This window comes from Calonectris borealis, chromosome 12, assembly GCF_964195595.1.
Source record: "Calonectris borealis chromosome 12, bCalBor7.hap1.2, whole genome shotgun sequence".
In the NCBI taxonomy this organism is placed as follows: Eukaryota; Metazoa; Chordata; class Aves; order Procellariiformes; family Procellariidae; genus Calonectris; species Calonectris borealis.
The window spans coordinates 1,280,465-1,296,465 of record NC_134323.1 but is presented as its reverse complement, the minus strand read 5'-3'; the positions used below and the strand labels follow the sequence as shown (position 1 = coordinate 1,296,465).

The 16,001-nt window shown below is 67.7% G+C and overlaps 3 protein-coding genes across 3 annotated transcripts; 2 read left to right on the top strand and 1 right to left on the bottom strand.

Moving 5' to 3' along the window:
• Positions 1–119: 119 nt before the first annotated feature.
• LOC142087109 (C-type lectin domain family 18 member A-like) lies at positions 120–5,850 on the top strand. The gene is made up of 12 exons (XM_075160897.1): positions 120–234; positions 1,174–1,265; positions 2,323–2,547; positions 2,630–2,727; positions 3,266–3,387; positions 3,477–3,584; positions 4,273–4,365; positions 4,506–4,612; positions 4,741–4,870; positions 4,948–5,044; positions 5,144–5,235; positions 5,391–5,850. The coding sequence occupies exons 1-12, from the start codon at positions 135–137 to the stop codon at positions 5,426–5,428; spliced, it is 1,302 nt and encodes a 433-aa protein (XP_075016998.1). The 5' UTR covers positions 120–134; the 3' UTR covers positions 5,429–5,850.
• Positions 5,851–7,020: 1,170 nt separating this feature from the next.
• On the top strand, positions 7,021–14,021 carry LOC142087108 (RNA-binding Raly-like protein). The gene is made up of 7 exons (XM_075160896.1): positions 7,021–7,098; positions 9,184–9,262; positions 11,279–11,329; positions 11,642–11,790; positions 12,068–12,181; positions 12,448–12,614; positions 12,988–14,021. The coding sequence occupies exons 1-7, from the start codon at positions 7,062–7,064 to the stop codon at positions 13,024–13,026; spliced, it is 636 nt and encodes a 211-aa protein (XP_075016997.1). The 5' UTR covers positions 7,021–7,061; the 3' UTR covers positions 13,027–14,021.
• A 431-nt stretch (positions 14,022–14,452) lies between these two features.
• EXOSC6 (exosome component 6) lies at positions 14,453–15,988 on the bottom strand. Its single transcript, XM_075160895.1, has one exon. The coding sequence runs from the start codon at positions 15,976–15,978 to the stop codon at positions 15,145–15,147; it is 834 nt and encodes a 277-aa protein (XP_075016996.1). The 5' UTR covers positions 15,979–15,988; the 3' UTR covers positions 14,453–15,144.
• Between the last annotated feature and the right edge of the window lie 13 nt (positions 15,989–16,001).

Here is a 16,001-nt window from a genome sequence, read left to right as displayed (position 1 = left end):
CTGCAACCAGACACACACACCAGCACGCACAAGCGCGCAGGAGCGCGCGGCCGAGCTCGCCCCGACGCCAGGGCTCGTCTCTCCCGAATTCTCCCTCTGGAGCCGTGGGGGTCTGGTTTCCCCCCACCCCAGGCATGAAGCTCTTGGTGCTGCTGGTTTGCAACCTCCTGGCGTGGAGGGTGGGTGAGACGGGGTCGGATGCTCCGGAGAAGTTTTCCGTGCTGGCTCCGGGAGGTAATTCGAAGAGGGGCTGGGGGGGGGGTCTGCTGCTGGCAGCAGGGCTGGGGGGCAGCTGGTTTGGAGGGTGGGTGCACCCTGAGCGCTGTCCCCTGGGGCCAGGCCAGGCAGGCAGGGGGCTGGGTGGGTGATGAGCACCCAGGGATGGCAATGGGGGGGGGGGGTCTCAGTGGGTCATGGGGGCTGGGGATGGAATGGGGTGGGATGGGACTGGGAGGGGGGGCATGGGGCTGGTGATGGGATGGGGCTGGGGATGGAATGGGATGGGGCTGGGAGGGGGGGGCATGGGGCTGGTGATGGGATGGGGCTGGGGGGGGCTGAGGCTGGGGATGGGGTGGGGATGGAGGGGCCGAGGATGGGGATGGGATGGAGCTGGTGATGGGATGGGACTGGGGGGGGCTGAAGCTGGTGATGGGATGGAGCTGGTGATGGGGTGGGGATGGAGGGGCCGAGGATGGGGATGGGATGGAGCTGGTGGGGATGGGGCTGGGGGGGGCTGAAGCTGGTGATGGGATGGAGCTGGTGATGCAGTGGGGCTGGGGAGAGTCTGGGGCTGGTGATGGGATGGGGGGCATGGGGCTGGTGATGGGGGGGCTAGCGATGGGGCCAGCTCGGTGGGGTCTGGGTGCTGGCAGGACAGAGGCAGGGGTGGGGGGACGGCTACATTCCTGGCGGTCTCAGCCCACCCATGCGAGACGGGGGCTCAGTGGGCTGGACCCCCCCCGGCCCCTGCCCCTTTTGTACTCCCAGCCCAAAAGCGCTTTCTTCTCTCCCCTCGAGTCTCCATGGAGACCCGGGTGCCTTCCCCGTATCCCCGGCGGCGGCCGGACCCTTCGGGGGGCCGTGGGGGGAAGGGTCCGGCCGCTGCCGGGGATACGGGGAAGGCACCCACACCCCACGGCCCCCTTGGCCCCATCCCCTGCTGTCCCCCCCCAGCTCTCAGCATGAAGGAGACCTTCCTGGTGCTCTCGCTGCACAACAAGCTGAGGAGCAAAGTGCAGCCCCCTGCCGCCAACATGCAGAAGCTGGTGAGTCCCCCCGCCTTGGGTCCCCCCCCCCACCTTGGATGTCCCATCCACCTCCCATGGGTGCCACACGGTAGTTCGTTAACAAGCTAATGAAGCAGAAGAGCTGGCCGGCATGGGGCCCCTGGGGAAGGACGTGCCACCGGCACTGATAGACCCAGCAAACACCAAGGGCAGGGCTGGTCCCTTGGGGACCTCTCCATGGGGTCCTCCCTGCCCCATGATGGCCCTTGGTGTCCCCTGATGACCCCACACCTGTGCACACCAAGGGCAGGGCTGGTCCCCTGGGGTGTCCCCCACATCCTGTGATGCCCCTCGATGTCCCCCGATCACCTCACACCTGCACGCACCAAGGGCTGGGCTGGTCCCCTGGGGTGTCCCCATGTCCTGTGGTGCTCCTTGATGTCCCCTGATCGCCCCACACCGCACACACCAAAGACAAGGCTGGTTCCCTGGGGTCCCGTGTGGGGTCCCCCACGTCCTATGATGGCCCTCGATGTCTCCCAGTTATCCCACAGCTGCATACACCAAGGTCAGTGCTGGTCCCCTGGAGTGTCCCCCATGTCCTGTGATGCTCCTTGATGTCCCCCCTGATCACCCCACACCTGTGCACACCAAGGACAAGGCTGATCCCTTGGGGTCCCCTGTGGGGTCCCCCATTCCCCATGATAGCCCTGGATACCCCCAACCACCACCCACCTGTGCACACCAAGGGCTGGGCTGGTCCCCTGGGGTGTCCCCTGTGTCCTGTGATGCTCCTTGATGTCCCCCGATCACCCCACACCTGCACACACCCAGGGCAGGGCTGGTCCCCTGGGGTGTCCCCCGTGTCCTGTGATGCCCCTCGATGTCCCCCGATCACCCCACACCTGCACACACCCAGGGCAGGGCTGGTCCCCTGGGGTCCCTTGCAGCATCCCCCATGTTCCCCAATCATTCCCTGGACAGACCCCCTTGATGGTCCCCAAACACCCCCTGGGCGGTTCCCCACTGTCCCCAGCATCCCCCCGTCGGAGCTGGGGACCCTCAGTGGCTCACGGCGCTGGCCGCGCTCCCGCAGGAGTGGAGCGAGGAGCTGGGGCGGCTGGCGGGGGCGCGGGCGGCCGGCTGCCTGGAGGGCCCCGCTCCGCCGCCGGCCCCGCAGCTGGGCTGGAGCGAGGCCCTGCTGCCGGCGGGCGCCGGGGGCTTCGGGGCCGTGCTGGAGCGCTGGTTCGCCGAGGGCCAACGCTACGACTACGGGACGGGGCGCTGCGCCAGCAATGCCACCTGCCGCCATTACACCCAGGTGGGCACACGGGGGGGTAGGGGGGGGACATGGGGGACCCGGGGGGGGTCCGGGGACCGGGGTGACAGACACTCTCTCGCAGCTGGTGTGGGCCACGGCGGGGCGGCTGGGCTGCGGCCGGCACCTCTGCACCGGCGGCCATGGCCCCCGCGAGGCCTTCGCCTGCGCCTACTCCCCGGGGTAAGGGGCTGCCGGGGGCGGGGCCTGAGCGGGAAGGGGTGGGGCTCAGCGCGGGGGGGTGGGGTTTTGGCATGAGTGGGCGGGGCTGGGAAGTGTGGGTGGGGTGTCAAGGGGAACTGATGGCCCTGGGGTGGGCGGGGCTGGGAGAAGCCCTCCCCCCGGTGTGGGCGGGGTTTCTACAGGGGTGTGTCCGAGGGGGTGGGGGCTGGCCTATGTGGGTGCATGGTGAGGGCGTGGGGGCGGAGCCTTGCCGTGGAGGCTGGGAATGTGGGTGTGGCCTTGCGCTGGCAGCGGGTGGGGCTGTGCGCTGTGGGCGGGGCTGAGCCCTGTAAGTGGGCGTGGCTGGGAAATGTGGGCGGGGTTGAGCCCTGGAAGTGGGCGTGGCTGAGAAATGCAGGCGGGGCTGTGCTTTGGAAGTGGATGGGGCTCGGCGGTGTGGGCGGGGCCTTGCCCCAGAAAGGGGTGTGGCTTGGCTGTGTGGGCGGGGCAGGGGGCTGGGCCAGGCGGGGCCACCACCTCCAGCTGCCTGCGGGCACAGGGGCAACTGGGAGGTGGCGGGGACGCCCGTCCTGCCCTACAAGCAGGGGCCCTGGTGCTCCCTCTGCACCGCCGGCCTCTCCGGCTGCTTCAAGTCCTGGGACCACGGTGGCGGGCTCTGCGGTGAGTCCCCGCCGGCCCCCCGGCCCCTGCGCGGCCCCCCGGCCATGCCGCAGCCCTTGACGCCCGCGCCGCCTCTCTGCTGCGCCCAGAGGTGCCCAGGAACCCCTGTCGCATGAGCTGCAGGAACAGCGGGCGCCTCGACATGAGCAGCTGCCAGTGCGCCTGTCCCCCCGGCTACACGGGCAGGTACTGCCAAGGTGAGAGGGGCACCCGCACAACCCCTGCCTCCCCTCGCCTCTGGGGATGCATGTGCATGGCCAGCGCAGTGCATGCGTGCAAAGGGTTGGTGCAGCGCATGCGTGTGCATGGCCTGTGCAATGCATGCGTGCACAGGGTGGGTGCAGTGCATGTGTGTGCAGTGTCAGTGCAGCGCATGTGTGCACAGGGTTGGTGCAGTGCATGCATGTGCATGGCCAGTGCAATGCAGGCATGCATAGGGTTGGTGCAGTGCATGTGTGTGCATGGACAGTACAGTGCATGCACATGCAGGGTCAGTGCACTGCGTGTGTTTGCATGGCTGGTGTAGTGCATGCATGCACAAGGTCAGTGCATGCATGCACAGGGTAGGTGCAGCGCATGCGTGTGCATGGACAGTACAGTGCATGCATGTGCAGTGTCGGTGCAGTGCATGTGTGCACAGGTCCAGCGCAGTGCATGCGAGTGCATGGCTGGCGCAGTGCATGTGCGTGCAGTGCATGCAGGCACAGGGTCAGTGCAGCGCATGCATGGGCATGGTGGGTACAGCATTCATGGTCTGCTCGGTACCTGCCTGCGTGCAGTGGTGCAGCACGTGCGTGCACCAGGTCAGCTCCTCGCATGCGTTAGCAGTGCAGCGCAAGGCCCCCGCCGAGCCCTCCGCCAGCTAACGCAGCGCCTTGCCCGCAGTGAGGTGCAGCGGGCAGTGCCTCCACGGGAAGTTCAGGAAGGAGGAGTGCTCCTGCCTCTGCGACGTCGGCTACGGCGGAGCCGAGTGCGGCAGTGAGTCTGCGCCCGCCCGCGCTGCTTCGGGGCGGCAGCGGGGATCTGCAGGCAGGGACCCCCGGCGCGGGGCTAAGGGTCCTCCGGTGGGCCCGGCTCTGCCGGCGCAGGGACCCACCTGCGCCTGCCTGTGTCCCCAGCGAAGATTCGGTTCCCTTTCCACGCCTGCGACGTGCGGATAGACGGCGACTGCTTCATGGTGTCCCCCGAGGCCGACACCTACTACGGGGCCAAAATCAAGTGCCAGGTGAGCCCCCGGGCCGCTCCGGCCATCTCTTTGCAGCTGAAAAATGCCACCCGTGCTCATTGTCCCCCCGGGCATCTCTCCGCTGCCTGGCGTGGGTCTGGGCCACGGGTTTGGGGCTGACTCCGCAGGAGAAAGGGGCGATGCTGGCCCAGATCGGAAACCAGAAGGTCCAGGACATCCTGGCTTTCTACCTCAGCCGCTTGGAGACCGGTAACAGGGTGACAGACACCGATTTCGAGACCGGGAACTTCTGGATCGGTGAGTGACGGCAGCGGGCAGGGTGCGGGGTGCCCAGGCTGCGGGTGGATGTGCCACCCCGTCTCCTGCTCCGCCAGGTCTCACCTACAAGACGTCCAAGGCTTCCTTCCGCTGGGACGTGGGCGAGCCGTCCTCCTTCACCAGCTTCGCTTTCGGGCAGCCGGACAACCAGGGGTAAGTGCCCGCTGGATCCAGAGGACACCCGACCTCTGCGCGGCGTCACCGCTGTGCCACCGCGCTGGCTGGCTTCAGCACCCTCCTGCCGGGGCGCAGGTTTGGGAACTGCGTGGAGATGCAAGCGTCGGCTGCCTTCAACTGGAACGACCAGCGCTGCAAGACCCGAAACCGGTACATCTGCCAGTTCGGTGAGTGAGCGGCCGGGAGCCCTCCCGCACCTTCCCGGGGGTGCTGAGCCCCGGTGGTGCTGGCTCCTGGCTCTGCCGGGTCTGTGCCCTGCTGCCAGCCCTGCCCGGACCCCTTCCTGGCGCGGGGGGCACTGACTCTCCGCATCCCGTCACAGCCCAGGAGCACATCTCCCTGTGGCAGCGGGACCCCTGAGCCGGCAGCCCCGGGCACCGGCCAGCGCTGGCTGCTGTGCCGAGCCCATGGCTCAGGGGGACGCCGGTGCCGTGCCAAGCCCGGACCATGGCTCAGGAGGACCCCCCCAAACAGGGGACGGGGCTGAGGGGACCCCTTGGCGCTGGGACCTGGCGAGAAGGGCGCGTGCTCTACGTCAGCATCCCCGACGCAGCGTCGTCTTCTGCCCCTCACCTTCCTCTGTCACCGTGGCGCTGTGACAGCCCCCAGGGAGGTGCCCCCGCAACAGCCGGGTCCAACAGCACCCTCCTCCTGAACTGGCAGCTGGGCTGTGTCCGGACTGCGGTCCCGATGCGATGGGGAGCCAAGGGGGGCTTCTGGGGGGCGCAGACCTCAGGGTGAGGGCTGGGCTCAGCTCCGAGCCTGGCACCGCGGGTTCCTCACCATCACCTGGTCCTGCATCATCACCCGGTTCCTCACCATCACCCGGTCCCTCCCCATCTGCCGGGGTTAATAAAGACCTCCTCTCCCTCGGGAAGAGCCGTTTGTCTTCTTGTCTTCCCCCAGACCCACCAGGCTCTCGCTCTGCCATGGCCCGCATCCTGCCCGCGCTGGGTGGTACCTCCAGCTCCATCCCTGGAGCAGGTGCTGGGGTTGGAGGAGGCAGGACCAGCTCCTGGCCGAGCTCGTGTCCCCAGCACCCTGGGGATGTTTTGGAGGGGTGGCCTTAGCCAAAAGTTGCTTCTTCCAGCCCCAGGACGGCCCCAAGCCGTGGCACCCCACGTGCTGGGTGCAAGCCTGTGCCCCCAGCGCCGGTGGGTGTTGGGTGCCTCTGGAGGGGACACGGCACTGCCGGCCCCAAGCTGGCACCCTGCGGGGACCTTCCCGCTGCAGAGCTGGGGAGGCACCTCCCGCGGCTGCCGTCCTCCCTTCCGGACAGCCCGCCCCAGCCGGGGGTGGGCGTGAGGATGGGGGTGGGGTGGGGATGCGGGTGGGGATGGGGATGAGGATGAGGATGGGGATGGGATGAGGATGGGGATGGGGATGGGGATGGGGATGGGGATGGGGATGGGATGAGGATGGGGATGAGGATGGGGATGGGGATGAGGATGGGGATGGGATGAGGATGGGGATGGGGATGGGGATGGGGATGGGGATGGGATGAGGATGGGGATGGGGATGGGATGAGGATGGGGATGGGGATGGGGATGGGGATGAGGATGGGGATGGGATGGGGATGGGATGAGGATGGGGATGGGGATGGGGATGCGGATGAGGATGTGGTGATGGTGAGGGTGAGGGTGAGGATGGGGGTGGTCCAGCACGGCAGCCCCGTCCGTACAGCCACAACCAGGGGGAAGGGCGAGCCCCCGGCCCCGCGCTGCCGGCAGCAGTGCGTGCAGGCAGGGACAGGCAGCGCTGCTGCAATAGAGCAGGGCTGCGCCCGGGGGAGGGGGGCGTGGCGCGGGCGTGGCGCGGGCGTGGCGGGGCGTGGCGGCTCCCCCCCCCGCGCCGTGCGGCAGTGGTGCGGCCCGCGGTCCCCCCCTCCCCGGCCGGCGGTGGTAGGGCCCGGTGGCGGCGCGCTCGGGCCGGAGCGGCGGGGCTGCGGGGGCTGCGGGGCCGGGGCTGCCGGGGCCGCCGGGGCTGCGGGGGGATGACGCTCTTCGGCAGCGGGGACGCGGGCTGGAGATGTGAGTACCGACCCAGGCCCGGCCCTCTGCACCCCCCCCCCGGCTCCCCTCCGGGATCGGCCCTCTTCCCACACCGCCCCCCCCTCCCGGGAGATGCTCCGGCACCGGGATGCTCGCCCGGCACCGGCAGCCCCGCCCGGGGCAGGGCTCCCCCGGCAGCCAGCCGTCTGCCGCCCGTACGGCCCCCGCTCCGTGGCCTCCCACCCCGGGCAGGGCCGCCTCCCGCTGCCGGGCTGCCCCCCACCCCCACCGGTCCCTCCCCAGGCCTGGGATGTCCCCCCGGTACTGGGATGCCCCCCACACCATTACCCCCAGGTCAGGTACGTCCTCCCAGTACTGGGATGCCCCCACACCATTGCCCCCAGGACAGGGATGTCCTCCTGGTACTGGGATGCCCCTACACCATTGCCCTCCCATATCATTACCCCCCCCAGGACAAGGATGTTCTCCCAGTACTGGGATGCCCCCCATACCATTACACCCCCAGGACAGGGATGTCTTCCCAGTATTGGGATGCCCCCCATACCATTACCCCCCAATACCATTACCTCCCCCAAGGACAAGGGTGTTCTCCCAGTACTGGGATGCCCCCACTGCCATTACAGGGAAGGCAGCCCAGGCTCAGGGCCGATGGCCCCGGGGTGATGGAGCCCTGCTGGCCCGGGTCCCCTGCCCCAGCAGGACAGTCCCCTCGCTGCAGGTGGCCTGTGACAGGGTGCCTGGCCATGGCTGGGGTCCCTGGCGGGGCGCTGAGGTCTGCGTCCCGCTGGCAGGGAGGGGAGCGGGTGGCTCTGCCAGACGGGCGTGATGGGCTGGAGAGAGGGATGGCAACGGTGGGCTCCGGCCCCGAGCTCGGCCGTCCCCAGGGGTGCTTGGCTGCACCCCCAGAAAATGGGTGCCAGCGTTACCCGGCGCGCAGGGGGAGTGGCGCTCACCCCCAGATCAGAGCCAGCCCGCAGTCTGCCTCACGCAAGGTGACAGCCTGGAAAGCAAACAACGGCCAGGTTCCTTCTGCTCGCATCTCGCTCAGAAGCCCTCTCCTCCGCAGGGATGGAGGGACCTTGCTCCGGCAGATGCGGGGCAGGAGGGGACCCGTGGCCGGTGTCCGTGATCCTGGGGAGGTCGAGACCTCCCCGATGAGCTGGCGTGTTCCCAGAGGACTCGGGAAGCTTCAGCTCAGGCTTGCAGTGGCATCCACAGTGTCACCCGTGGGCCTTACCATGGCCAAGGGGGAACGTGCAAGAGGGAGACCTCAACATCTCACCCACCGGCTCCTACTCCGGGGCCCAGAGAGGTTTTGGGGCTCCCCAAATTACAAAATTAAATATATGGAGATGTTACTAAAGCTTTTAAACGTGGCTTGTAAACATATACTGAGAAAATAGATTCAAGCCGGTCTTTATATGGACATTGGCTGTGAAATCCTAAAGAAGGGGTGAAGAGCATCACCAGGGAGGTGTAACGCGGCATCGCCAAGCCGCGCCTCGGAGGCATCTCTGCCCCGCATCTGGGCATCGCGCGCATCTTGGCAGCCTTGGGGAGCACGAAGCGGCTGGGTGCGGGGCTTCCCCCATCCCCGGCACCCGTCCGTGGTGGGCGGCACTCGCTGGCATCCCACTTGGCCTGGGGCTCTCCAAAAAATGGCCAAGCTGCCCGGCAGGAGCGACAGCAAAGGCGGATTCGCCACGATGGTGGGAAACGTCTCTGGGGATTAATTACCCTCATCATCAGAGATGCTTTCTGCCACCTTAATTGGAGCCTGCCTGTCCTCAGACGGGCACGGGCTCGTGGGGACGGGGCAGCGCTGTGCGTGGGGCACCCGTGGGAAGAGGCTGCTGGCGGAGCAGCTCCGTGTCCCAGCACAACCCTGGGCTGCTCCTGTCCTTCTCCAAAAGCTTAAATCTAGAGAGAGCTGCCGGCCTCGGCTCGTCCCGTGGATGCTCTGGAGTGGGATTCCTCCAGCCAGGAGAGGAGCGTGGCCGGGAGCCCCCGGGAAGCCGGTGCTGGAGACGCATCCGTGTGGGGTAGCGTGTTGGCATCCCCTTTTCTTCCCAGCGCTCATCCCCCTCCTCTCTGTCCCCTCAGATCTGGACATGGCCAGGGAACCCAAGCCGAGCCGGGCCAGGCTGGGCCAGAAGCGGCAGCACGGCAGCAGCCTGTACCAGTGAGTGCCGGCGCGGGGGGCGGGGGCTGCGCCGGGGGGGACCAGTTCGGGCTGGGGACTGGCCCACGCCTGGCTCCTCTTCCTCCCCCTGCTCTCCATCGCTCGCTCCTGCGACTATTCCAGCCGCCTGCCCGCGGTGGTGGACGTGGGTCCGCGCGATGTCCCTGCCCCATCCCGATGGGGCTCTCGGAGCATCGCCTGGCTGCACCGGTGGCGGCTGGAGTCCTCGCCGGGTCCCACCCGGTGCGTGTTGCCGGTGGGGTGGAGGGATCCCCCTTCCCATCTGAAGGCGCCGGGAGAAGAGCAGAGCCCCGTGGTCTCCACGCCTGTCAGAGATGTCGGTGTTGGTTGCAGTTGTGGCCTTTAAACGCTGGTCCTCGGGGGACCGACACCCCTGCAGGGGCACACGGGGGTGGGATGGTCCTGACGATGGCAGTAGGTGATGGTGGCACCCATGGTAGCAGAAGAGCAGGTCCCCCCCATCCCTGCACGCTTTCGGCTCCCCAGCTCTGCAGGCACGTGGTGAGGAGGGGACCGGAGCCGGGCTCCATCTGTCTCGTTAGAGAGCTTTTTGCGAACGCCCTGATTGAACTAATTGCTCTGCCCGTTGCCATGGCACCGGAGGGATGCAGCGCTGGCAGGGCAGGGACCGCCGGTCCCCTCGGGCCGCTGGAGCGTGGCAGCCGCCGCTTTTGCTCTTCCCGGGGGATGCTCTGAGCAAAAAGCTGAGCCGGGAAAACCCTTGCTGTGTCCCTGGCTGGGCGCTGGACCCCAAGACCGGGTGTCTCACGGAGCCACTGGTGGTCCCACGGCGGGGGGTGGCCTGTGGCATCCCCGTCCCTTTCGGCATGGGCTCCGGGAAGAAAGCGGGGGTATGAATGCACCACCACACACCTTCCCTGTGCCCCGTGCGTGGGCTGGGACTCCTCTCCGGCTGCCCGTTCCCCTCTTCCCCCGGGCAGGTTGTGACCTTCTTCCCCGGGTGACTGGCGGGAGGTGGGGATGCGAAGGACTCACCGTCCCCATCACAGCGATGGAAACTTGGGAGGGCAGCGAGGCTGGACCGAAAGCTCCCAAAATATCCCCCGGTGCAAAGAACAGGAGCAGGCGGGTCCTGGCACCCCGGGGCTGCCGGCTCGCCCTTCCCAGGAGGGCTGGCGCTTGTGGGCTGCACCCCGTGCGGATTATTCTTGACTAATCCCACCCAAAGGCAGGGTGGCAGCAGGGCTGGGGGTGCCTTTGCCCTGTGACGGGCTCCGAGCTGCCTCCTGGGCTGGGCAAGCCTGGGGCGGGGGCTAACAGCCCAGGTTGCCCATTAGCCCCCCCAGCAGACCTTCAGCTCCCCCCGAGCTCCAGCATCGGTCCCGCGGCAACAGGCTCATCTGCAGCAAAATGTGGAGCCCTGGGGGACCTCGTCCTGGTCCCCCCATTCCCGGCGGCGTGGCTGGGGAAGGCTGTCCGCTCCCAGCGATGCTCTGAGCGCGGCTTTGTCTCTCCTCGGGTTAGGCTTAATCCTACGCTCCCTGACTCCGCAAGAGCTGAAGCAGCAAAATGAGCTTCAGCATCTTTCCTCCTCCTCCTCCTCCTCCTCCTCCCCGCTGCTTCTGGTCCACGGCGCATGATTTATTACCGGCACGTCGGCTGCCCGCATTGGAGGCGATCAGTTGACAGATCGCTTCTTAATTTGGAGGCGAGCGAGCCGGCAGCGTGCGCGCGGAGCCAGGACCATGAAATTTAACATCAGGGTTCTCTAAATGCGGCTCCCTGAGAGCAGAGCCTGCTGCTGCCACCCCGGGGGGCTCTCTCCATCCCCCTCGCTTGGCACCAGGGCAAACCCCTGCCAGGGCGCAGCCACCTCCCCGGGATGTGCTGCAGCCCCGGCACCCTCCGGGATGTCTCCTGCTCCCTGGGGATGGGTGCCAGGTGGGTGCCCTGCTGCGCCCAGCTGTGGCTGCTCCACGGCGTCCGTGGCCCCGCAGAGCCGGTGACTTGTCCTCCTCTCCCTCCCTCCTGCAGCAGTAACTGCGACCTGGACTACGATCTCTACAGGGACGACTTCCCGTACCGGTGAGCGCGGCATCCCGGGAGCGGGGTGGGCTGAGCACACGGGGGTTTGGCGTGCGGTCGCGCCTCTGCCGAAGGCAAAAAGCAGCGTGTCCCCAGGCATCCGTCCCCTCGCCGCCGGGAGAGGCTCGGTTGCCGCAGCTTCCCCGATCTGGGGGCCTTGGGGATGGGGTTCATGGGGCAGGGGCAGCGCGTGGGCTGGGCAATGCCCAGCTTGGGGGTCCTTCACCACGAGAGACGCTCTCCTGGCTGGCAGGGGCTGCTCCTGCGCCTCCGGGGCCGCGCTCACGCCGCCGTGCTTTTGTGCCCTTGCAGGGTGTACGAGTACCAGAAGATCCCCCCCCTCATTAACCGCATCCCGGTCAAGACCAGACGAACTCACGTGGGAGCGGGAGGCAAAAGCAGCCTCAGCCCCCAGCCCGGGGCGAGGAGCAGCACCAGCTCCACGGCGGGACGGACAAAGTGTAAGCGCGATGGGGCTGGGAGGAAGAGGAGGCTCAGCCCTCGCGTCTCGGTGCGTTAGAGCAGTGCCGGTGCCCGAAGGTCCCGCTCGGTGCTGACCCAGCTCCAGCAGACACAGCCTGGACTGCGCTGGGCTGGTGGCTGTCCCCTGGACCCGTCCCCGTTCCCTGAGGATGCTCCGGAGAGGAGGATGCTCCGGCTCCCCGGGATGGCGTGTTCCCCCGGCTCGGGGCAGGCTGTAGGGCAGGGTGGGATCTTAACGGGCTCCTCTCCCCGCAGTGCGGGCTGAAGAGCTGCACTCCATCAAGGGGGAGCTGAGCCAGATCAAGGCGCAGGTGGACAGTCTGCTGGAGAGCCTGGACCGCATGGACCAGCGGAGAGAGCGTCTCGCGGGTGAGGGGACGGGCGTAGACCCTCCGACACCCGTGTGTCCATGCCGGGCAGCCTGCGGGCACGCTGGACCCCGAGCTGGGTGTAAGGGATCCCTCCCTGCGTGGCCAGGAGGGAGCTGGGCATCTCGAGCTGGGCAAATTCCCTGCGTCCTCCCCCTTCCCCGGGCTGGCAGGGCAGAGTCCGGCCCTTTGGCACGAGGGGACCCTGCGAGGACAGGGCTGATGTTTGCCCTGTACCCCAAATTTCTGCTGTCTCTGTCCTTGCAGGATCCAAGGAGAGCGAGAAGAAGAGGGTAGAGACGGGGGCAGAGTCACCGTCCCCAGCGGGAGAGGGGTCACGGGAGCCGCGGGGGAAGGAGGGGACGGGAGCTGACGGGCACAGCAACCTGCGCAACATCGACAGCGCCGAGGAGAGCACAGACACGGAGGAGACGGTAAGAGGAGGGCCAGATCCTGCGCCGGGCTCTCTGCTTTCCTAAAATTCATCCCCGCTTGCTGCCCGCGTTGGTCCTGGTGGGGGATGCCCGGAGCAGAGGAGATGCTCCATCAGGGTCCCCCGAGCCTCCGGGACAGCCCCCAGCACCCAGCAGCAACCCCCTGGGTGTGCATTACTGCAGCAACAGGCTGCAAAAAAAAAAAAAACCCCTCGGAGTAGAAATACCTTTTATCAAAGCTGCTGCTCCTGCACCCGCATCCCCCAGCTGGGTGCGGGACCCCGGGGGGGCCCCGTGCCAGGCAGGGCGCTGGGTTTGATCCTGCTGCCCAGGCACACCAGAGGACGGCCGCCCTGCGCGTTTCTCCTTGCAGGTGAAAAACCACATGTCGGACCCCGAGGGGAGCCAGTAGACGGACTGGGATGCCGTGGCCTCCCCGCGTGGCCAACCCTTCCCGTCTTGTGTTCGTATTTCTTTTGAGGCTTCCAGCTAGTGCCACGCACGACGCCAGGTGCCCGCTCTCGGCACGGCCATCCCCTGCCGCCGGCGCCGGCAGCCCCACGTCCCACCCCTGCGAGACGCCGGCCAGCCGCGGCGAGAGAAGTCTTTGTGTTCGAGTGCGCTTGTTTTCTTTTTCCTCCTGTTTTTAGACCTAGGGATAAGCAGACGTGGCCGGGGGAGGGAGGGGAGGAGCAAAAATAAAAAGGACCATATCCCAAAGGAGCATCCCAAATCCCGGCTGCCTTGCGTGCCAGCATCCCCCCACCCATAGGGTGCTGTGGGGCGCAGAGAAAGCACCCCGGGGCTCCCAGCTCCTACGGCACAGGTCGCATCCCAACCTCCCCTGCCCTGCAAGCCCACCCGCTGCCTCCATGCTTCAGATCCCCCCGCCCCGGGAATTGGTTCAGCAGCCGTGGGGACAGCCCAGGAAAGCTTTCGGAGCTGCTCAGCATCCCACCGTGATGCCACGGGAAGGAGGGACCACCCTGAGAGAGCTCCAAGGGGCTTTCGTGGGATTTTGGGATGGAGGGGTGGTGCTGAACCCAGCTCCGCCACCGGCTTGCAGGGCCAGCAGCAGGATGATGCAAACCCAATTGCTCCCAGTCCACCCCTGCTCACAAATGGGTTTTCCTTACTGGTTTACCGCGGGCTGTTCTCAGCCCCGGATCACGTTTGCAGTCAGCAGGGCTCCCGTGAGCGGCTTTGCCAGGGCTCCTCGCCTGCGCCCGAGGAAGTCACGGTCCCCCCTCCCCGCGCTCCCCAGCGTTGCGTCTCGGTTCGGTGTCCCTCGTTTCTAGGTTGTCCTTCTCTCGCTGGTAGGAAGTTGTTCTGTATTTCTAATTTGCTCTGGTAAAAGAGTGTATTGTGTTGGAAAGAAAAATAATTTGTATTTCTTTTCTCTGGTTATTCGACTCCGATGCAGTTTTTAACCGTCTGAAGCGCACGTGTAATTTTTGCACCCAGTTTTGTGTGCTGCCTGACATAGCCCTAGGCTCTGGGGGCTTTCTAGGATGCTGCCTTCCCCGCAACTCAACCCAGAGGCAGGAGGAGCGCAGCTCTCCCCCGTTTCTCAATGGAAACATTAATCACCGCCTTTACCCAGAATATTCCCTACCAGCCCGGCACGGTGCAGCTGAGCAGACAGGACCAGCTCCTCTCCATCCCCAGGAATAACCGGACCCCAAGGCAGCGCCCGGCTCCCTCCGCACCCCTCCAGGAAGGACAGTGGGAGCAGAGGGGGGTGACCCCGATGCCTGGCAGCCAGCCACCGCAAGTGCATCCTTCCACCTCTGCCCGCAGCTGGCACAGGCCCCAGCAGAGCCACGCAGGCAGAAGACTCACCAGAAAAACCTGATTTATTATAAAAAAAACCTCAACAAAACACAATTCTGCCACCCTGAAGCGCTGCTTGGGCAGGAAGTCCAAGGGATGTGCAGTCTGCGCCACGCTGTGGTTCCTGCCCGGTGCTGCCTGGACCCTGCCTGCGTGGATGGGCGTGGCGGGCAGCTCGGTGCGAGGGTCTTGGCCCTGGTGCCAGGGCCACCCCGGGGTGGGGTGTGGGGTCCCACAGTGCGGGCAGCTCCTTGGAGGGAGGTCTCAGGCAGGGTCCGGCAGCGTGGGGCTGGCGCAGGCAGGCTCTGGCAGCTGAGGCAGTATGGAGGCTGTTCTTGGGGGGCTCTGGCAGCGTGTGGTTCCCGCAGGGCCACTTGGGAGGGGTCTCCCGCGGCACGGGGGCTCCTCAGGCAGGCGCTGGGGTGCTCGGGCAGTGTGGGGGCTGCTTTGGGGGCTCTCCGGCGGTGGGGGAGAGGCAGGCTACAGCGTCTTCAGGCAGGTTTCTTGGGCCTCCAGCTGTGCGGGCAGCTCCGGGGGGTCCCCGGCAGCGCAAGGGCTGGCTTGGGCAGGCTCCGGGGTGCCTGCGGCAGCGTGATCAGGCAGGCTCCGGGGGTCTCCGGCAGCACCGAGGACAGCTTGGATGCGCTCTGGGAGATGACTCCATCCCCAGACAGGGACACCCGGGCATCACCGGCGCTCAGGCAGTGGTGGCAGCGGCGGCATTGCGGCGTCGGGCGGCCCGCAGCAGGCTCTGCCGCAGCACGGGGTAGAGGCGGTGGCAGCCGTCGAGGCCGAGGCGCAGCGCCTGCGCCCAGGCGTCGGGAGGGCTGCCCTGCCCGCCGCCCAGCACCGCCGACACCTGGTTAAGGGCGGGCAGAAGAGCCACGGTGAGCCGGGCGACGGCACGGCGCTCCTCGGGCTCCCCGGGCTGCAGCATCCAAGGGGCGGCGGGGCCGGGGGCCCGGCACAGGGCGCAGCCCACCGCCAGATCGTACATCTCCACCCCGGCATCGGCCAGGGCCAGGGCAGCGGCGCTGATGGCGGCGGCCAGCGCGGAGCCGCCGTCCTGCAGCAGCAAGGCGCTGACGGCCAGGCGAGCCCGCGGGTACCGGGCCAGCCGCACCGCCGGTTCCAGCGCTTCCCGCAAGGCCGCCGCCGCTTCCCGCTCGGCCTCCCGCTCCGCCGCCGAGCCCGGCCGCCACCGCGCCCCGCGCCCGGCGAAGGGGGCCCGGCGGAACTCGCAGAGCAGCCGCCCCCCTCCCGCCGCCACCGCCGCGCCGGGCTCGGCCGCCTCCCGCGGGCCCCACGCGGCGCAGAGCACCTTGGTGCCGCCGCCCAGCTCCACGTAGGCCGAGCCCTCCGCCTGGCTCAGCAGCCCGGCCCGGGCGAAGAGCGGCCGCAGGGCGCAGGGGTCCCGCGGCGCCGCATCCTCCTCCTCCTCCTCCTCCTCCTCACCCCCCCCGGCCGCTGCCCACACCGCCGGCGGCTGCGACTCCTCCGGGCCCCGCAGGCGGCGGTGATCCAGCGGCATGCTCGGCGGAGAAAACAGGCAGG

Coding starts and splice junctions, on each gene's coding strand:
- LOC142087109 (XM_075160897.1), top strand. CDS start 135: ATGAAGCTCTTGGTGCTGCTGGTTTGCAACCTCCTGGCGTGGAGGGTG. Junction 3,388..3,476: donor CCACGGTGGCGGGCTCTGCG/GTGAGTCCCCGC, acceptor TGCTGCGCCCAG/AGGTGCCCAGGAACCCCTGT. Junction 4,366..4,505: donor CGGCGGAGCCGAGTGCGGCA/GTGAGTCTGCGC, acceptor CTGTGTCCCCAG/CGAAGATTCGGTTCCCTTTC.
- LOC142087108 (XM_075160896.1), top strand. CDS start 7,062: ATGACGCTCTTCGGCAGCGGGGACGCGGGCTGGAGAT. Junction 11,330..11,641: donor AGGGACGACTTCCCGTACCG/GTGAGCGCGGCA, acceptor GTGCCCTTGCAG/GGTGTACGAGTACCAGAAGA. Junction 12,615..12,987: donor GCACAGACACGGAGGAGACG/GTAAGAGGAGGG, acceptor TTCTCCTTGCAG/GTGAAAAACCACATGTCGGA.
- EXOSC6 (XM_075160895.1), bottom strand. CDS start 15,978: ATGCCGCTGGATCACCGCCGCCTGCGGGGCCCGGAGGAGTCGCAGCCG.